This window comes from Diabrotica undecimpunctata, chromosome 1 (genome assembly GCF_040954645.1).
Source record: "Diabrotica undecimpunctata isolate CICGRU chromosome 1, icDiaUnde3, whole genome shotgun sequence".
In the NCBI taxonomy this organism is placed as follows: domain Eukaryota; kingdom Metazoa; phylum Arthropoda; class Insecta; order Coleoptera; family Chrysomelidae; genus Diabrotica; species Diabrotica undecimpunctata.
In genome coordinates, this window is record NC_092803.1 from 18881556 (window position 1) to 18888063 (window position 6508).

Genomic DNA, 6508 nt, shown 5'->3' on the forward strand with positions numbered 1-6508 from the left:
TTTTTTATGTATATTATTGTCATTTTTAAATACTTATGAATACTGCAGTTTAATTTGTATTGTATTATTATATTAATAATAAAGTAAACAATGAATTTTACTGCAGAGTATGTGTAAAAAAATTTTCCATTCAACTCCTTTCATACATATATGAAAATAAAAATATACATTTTCATCAAAATATTGATTCAATCCTTCATTGTTAGTAAGTTGTTATTAATTATGTTTCTCTTTCTGCTATGTCTTACCTATAGAATTACATATGTAATGATTGTGCAGATTGACTCCCAAATAAATTTGTAACGGCGAATGCGTGTATAGAAGTGTAACTTCCACCGGCAGTCCCACTGGACTGCCACACCCGTTTTTTTTTTATTTAGAGGTATTATTCCTATATGTTTATAGGGTGGAAATCGCTTATGGAATAAAATTATTTTTGTCCTTGTTTTAAAAAATGCTGAGACTCGTTGACTTTTATATATAAATAAGCGCTTTTTAAACATAAATTTAAATATACAGGGTAACTCACGCAATCCTAGCCTACTTCAAAAGCTTTTTTTAATAGAACATCTTGTACATTTTTGTATTTTTAAATACTTTGTTTTTCGCTCCACTGTAGCTATCTACTACTCGCCGACGAGTAGTACACATTTATATCCAAATGGACATACATTTAGACTTTTAGCCACGTTTTCAGCAATTCGTCCCACTGTGAGACGGCATTCAACGGATTTTATAGGAAAATCACAATATATTTATATACTCGCCCAACCTTTACTTTATATTTTACTTTATTGTCTCAAATTATGTATAAAAATAATGCTAATTGGCATCACCAGTTATTATCGTTAATGTTTATGTATTATACAATTTCAAGATAATAAAAAACATACATAAAAATTAGCAATTATCTAATAACTACACAGTTGTTTTTACTGTGAAACATATAATTTGTTTCTGTACAAAGGAATAATCATTAGTTTTGGCACATAATGGTAATGGTAATGGGGTAATGGAATGGAATGGATTGAAACAAAAAGAAGACGAAGGTATTTTGGGCTGGAAATACAAAATATTTTACTTGTCAATAATTTAGATATTTAATAAGTTAAACAGATCCCCCTAGGCTAGTCAATGCAAGAACAGATTGGCAAAACTTCAGTTGATCTTTCGGTCCCTTTGTAAACTAACTAAATATCAGTTAGATACAGAAGTTTAATTGTTTGTCAAACAGGTTCAAAAAGCAGCATGGAACAGTGCTCCAATGATCTTTTAGGATAGAAGCACAAAATACAATAGCGATAATTCTTAATGTTCTTACAAATCTAAATACAATTTATTATTATGCTTATTGTTGCTAAATAATTAAGTACTCCATCATAGTTAATACGACTAAACAAAAGGTCTGTACTTCGCTTTTTTATTTATAGGGACCTAGAAAAAATCTAAACATATAATAAAAGTGACCAAGGACAGTAATACCTCTGTTTCTATGAAAATACATTTATCTCAAAAGTTGCTTGCGAACTAATGAAAATGAATGCCCCGCAGATCGAGATCTGTGAAAGAATGTTTAGTCAAAATTGTTTTTCTTTTCGTATTTTGGCACTAGCTTTCATTTTGAAGGTCAAAACTATAAATCAAAATATATTTTCTGCAATAACGCGGCAGGTGGTATTTTCACACGGAATTAAAGTTAAGATGACAAAAATAAACAAAATTATCTTTTTTTATTATCATATGTCTGTAAATAATAAAAAACCTCTAACAGTAATTCACATATCATTCAAACAGTAGTCGACTGGCGTGTGTTTAGTATAAAATGACGTATGGAACTACCATAAATGGAAAGTTGTTTGCGTTTTAGTTTAACGAGGAACAATACCTGTTAGAGTGTGCCAAAATTAATAAGTCGATGACTCGCGAATTATTTGGCCTATAAAATGTATTTAATTAATTTTTTCTAATGTCTTATTTATTTTACACGGTGGATCACAACAATACAACGGATTTTAGGATAAAGTAGATAAAATTCCATATAATGCAGGAGTGGCTAAACTTTCTTAACAGTGTGCCACTATCTGTTTATGAAAAGTTAGTCGTGCCACCAAAAATTTTCTAACAAAAAATTCAATAGGTAGGTGGAATTTGTATGAAATAACAAAAAATATATGTAGCTACAATAGTATATTATTCCACGAGCATGTAATGATGCTATTACTCACGATGATGAAGTTTGCGACACGAGCGAAAGCGAGTGTCGTAATTCATCAGAGTGAGTAATAGCCATTACATGCGAGCAGAATACTATACTTTTCTACCACTTTTTTTTATTTTAAATGGTAAAAAAATATAATTATCAACTACTCGAGATTGTTTATTACTATTAGTACAGTACATGTTTATGGTTGATGTGGTTAATGTGGCTTGTGAATCTGAATTTTCTTAATTAAATCTTGAATTTTGGGGTCAATTTTTGTTACAGCTAATAAAATTAGATTTTTAAAATGATTATTGGTTAATTTTGAACGATATTGTGATTTAATAACATTCATAATTGAAAACATTTCTTCACACACATACGTCGAACCAAAACGACAACAATACTGCAAAGCAAAATTGTGAAGATATGGAAAATCAGCTGTGGAAACGTATTTCCAAAATTCAATAGAATTTGAATTACTTGTACTTGAAACAAGCTCGTTATGTTTATTTTTCAACAAAATATTACTTTGCATATCTATTATTTCTAAATTTGAAAACATTACTTCCTAAAAAGTTTTCTAGTAGCGTTGCAAATCCTTTGATTCGACCAACCATGGAAGGCGTTTCATCTGTACAAACCGACTCCAATTTCGACCACTCCACTTTGCTACCTTCAATAACATTTTTGACTTGATCCAAGGCATCCTGTCCTGTTGTGAAGACCAGTTGGCGCAAATCTAATAGCTCCTCCACAACATCGAAACTATCTGTCACGAAGCGTACAAATATGCTCAACTGCGCATTTCCTGTGATGTCGCAGCTTTCATCCAAAGCCAGTGAAAAATATTTGCAGTCTCCTAGTCCGGCGATAATTTGTGTTTCAACATCCTGGCCCATATCATCAATTCGGCGCATGACGTTGTTTCTGGACAAAGCGATTTGGTCCACCATATGTTTTATATTTGAATCACCGACATTTTAAGCGAATATTAGTAAACTATTTTTAATTACCTCTTCTCCGTCGGAATATGGCTTTTTCTTGCGTGCTAATAACAGCGAGAGTTCATATAAAGTCTTCACCATTGTTTCTATTTCATTACTTCTTTTTTTGGAACAAAGATTATTGCCCGGGTAAAGATTTTTTTTCTTGGCGATGAATTCGGTTCGTAGGCGTGATCCGACACGATAATTGTTGGTGAAATCGCCATGAACTTGCTTATAATGGCGCTCCAGATTAAATTTTTTTGGCACTGCCACACAAATTTCACATATCAAACAGCAAGGCTTGGAAGTGTTGTGATGAGTAAATAAGAATTGTTCTTCCCACTTAGTTTTAAATTCACGAATCGCGATATCGTCCTCATATTTACGTTTTGAAGTTGATGGCTTATTCGTGGTCATTTCGAAAACAATTGTTTTAAAAGGAAATAAACTGTAAAAACACGTTCTCACAAGGCAAACATACTTGAAGCGTCTCGCACAAAAGTTGAGAATCAACTGAGAACTGAGTCAACCGGGCATCGACAATTGACAAAACGATGAATAACGTGAACGAATGTTTAATTTTATACTAAGTTAATTTTTTTTATTTTTCCAAAAAGTCCTCGCGTGCCACTTCACTTCTAAGACACCGCCGTGCCACACCGTGGCACGCGTGCCGTGGTTTGACCACCCCTGATATAATGTAAAGGTATAAAATAGTTTAAAAAATTAATATATACATTTTGACATTAATAATAAAAAAACTTATTTGCCGCTTAAACTTACTGCTTTTTTACATTGTATTTTGAACTTGGCAGACTTCAACAAAGTGGTTTTTGATTGCATCAACCTGTTGGCATTAAATTTGATGGCAAATTAAGATTGTTCCGTCAGTGGTATTTTAATACAATTTTTGAAACCCTAACAGTCAGTATAAAAGCGGGGATATAGTGATGAAGAATTGTCAAATGTCTATTTTACCGAAAACTTCTAGCAAAATAGGGTTATGTACTATTCAGAATTGTCTGATCTACATTTATATAATATGTTGCCCTTTAACCAGTCTTTCTCAAATAGAGGCTACCATTTTTCTATAAGTGTTTCAACAGCGAATAACTTTAGGTGAGTTTAGTTCACATTAAAACACCAAATCAACTTCTGTTTAGATTCTGATTGATACCACAGATCCATCAGTATCTGCTAATGCTCTTCGGAATCTGTTAGTATTAAAATATCATTCAGGTATATTGTGAATACCGATAGCAGTGATCTTGGTACTGTCTAACCTTTCTTGAATGATGACTTGAAAGGCATACTTTACTGTTAACTTATTTAATGTTTTCGCCATAAATGTATACAGTCCTGTGTGTGCATTTTTATAATTTTCTTTATTTCTCCATATATTGTTCAGCCATAAGAACAGCCATTAGTCAGACCCAGGATTGCCTTTCTAGTTCTTTCATGTTTTTCTAAATCCGTATTTGGTTCGACTTTAACATGCCTTGAATATTTTACGTATTTTCCGGTAAATAATGTGCCTGAAAATGTTCGGGATGACCAATTACCCATTTTGTTCTATGTTTTTCACACTTTCTTAATTTACTGTTTTTTTTATGGCTAAATAATAGAGCTAATACAGTCTTGTGGAAGAGTCCCTATTTCATATATCCCGTTGAAATAATTACTATTTAAATGGGAATAAGCCACAATTAATTAATTGTGGCTTATTCCCATTTAAATATTAATTACTTTAAAATGCCACAAGAAAATAGCTTCAGAACAATATTAAGAATCCCGTTGAAAAGATAGATTAATACTACTGTGTTGTTTCCTTGAAGTGTTGGAAATTTTTAGCTAGCGTAGCATCTTCTCCCGAAGCTTTATTACATTTAGTTTCAATTATGGCTCTGAGAACTTCTGATTTTAGGATGATTAAGTAAGTTTTCATTCCGTCCAATTCGCTGACTATCTTAGACGCTGTGGACTCAGAACAATTTCTGCAGATACTTTTTTCCATATACGTTTTCTTATTGGTCGGGATTTTAACCTGATTACATCGTTTCCGTTTTCTTTTAAGAAGAGTAAGTCTGCAGTATCTTTAATATTTTAGCGTAATTTTCGATCCTGATAATGTTCCTATAGTTTCTCTACCTCGTCACATTTGTGTTTCATCCATTATTATGTCGCTTTTGTTATCTGTTGTTAATCTTTTTATTGAGTCTTCCATATTCTTACTTTTTCACGTTTTTATCTTGGCGTCCTTCTGCTATGTGTTTCTTATCCACGGTTCGTTTTTTTGGGACTCTCCCTTTTCCATTTCTGTTTCTCCTCCTTTTATATTTGTGCTTCTAAAGCTTGTCCATATGCTCGCTATACTGGTTTTTCCTATGACGATGTGTTTATTTGTATTATTGTGTCTATTTGGTAATCAACACATCTTGTGTACCACTCCTTTTGTTTCTCTTTTGCAGTTTTAGGGAAAATTTTCAATTTAGTTTATGGTTTACTAAGTTTCCTTAGTTATAATTTTATTGTGATGGCTACTGGATTGTAATCGGTGCTAATATCACAAACCAGATACATTTTTGTTTCAGTAACTAGTGTGTAATCTAAACAAACAGCATAATCATGTTTTATAGTTGAAACAAGCACATACAATTTTAAAAACCAGTCACATTCAATGGCCCAACAACATGGAAAGCTGCAGCTAGAGCAAACGGCCAAACTGAGAAACAAATAGCAGTTTCCTTGGTAGTATCGCTTTGAGGACAGGCAGCAACAGTCTTTCAATTTCTTCCCTAGGCTGCACCTAATTATGCCTCTCTCGTTCTACCTTTCAAGATACCATGTGGTCAACACCATCTAAAGCAAGTTGTCAAAAGTCATCTGCAAGTTCAATATCGAACACATAACAAAAACCTGCAAAAATTTGAAGGCGATATTAAAAAATTATTGCATTTAGCTTACCCTCAGGAATCTAAAGATATTTTCTGGAACAAGTTGTTATAAAGGCATTTATAGATGGACTGCAGGATGTTAAAATGCAAGAAGCTCTCTGGCTATCACAAAACTCTAAATGGAGCACTAGTCTTGTAGCGTTTTAAATTTTTTTAACTACGAAATATTTATATGTTAAAAACTTCTGAAGACGCCCCTGTAGGTGGAATATTTTCGTTTTTCTGTTTGCAAATGAATTTTAAAACGATCGATATTTTATGGCGTTTTAAGGTCAACGTTCCTAAAAAAAATATTGCGAGTCAGGTATTCAATTTTTCTAAAACGTAATAATCTGGGAATATTTCAAGGTTGTCGATGAGCAAGT

At 32.5% G+C, this 6508-nt stretch overlaps 1 protein-coding gene across 1 annotated transcript; it reads right to left on the bottom strand.

The window, feature by feature from the left end:
* Nucleotides 1-2727: 2727 nt before the first annotated feature.
* Nucleotides 2728-3156, bottom strand: LOC140433199 (zinc finger BED domain-containing protein 5-like). The gene has a single exon (XM_072521269.1). The coding sequence runs from the start codon at nt 3154-3156 to the stop codon at nt 2728-2730; it is 429 nt and encodes a 142-aa protein (XP_072377370.1).
* Between the last annotated feature and the right edge of the window lie 3352 nt (nt 3157-6508).

Coding starts and splice junctions, on each gene's coding strand:
- LOC140433199 (XM_072521269.1), bottom strand. CDS start 3,156: ATGGTGGACCAAATCGCTTTGTCCAGAAACAACGTCATGCGCCGAATT.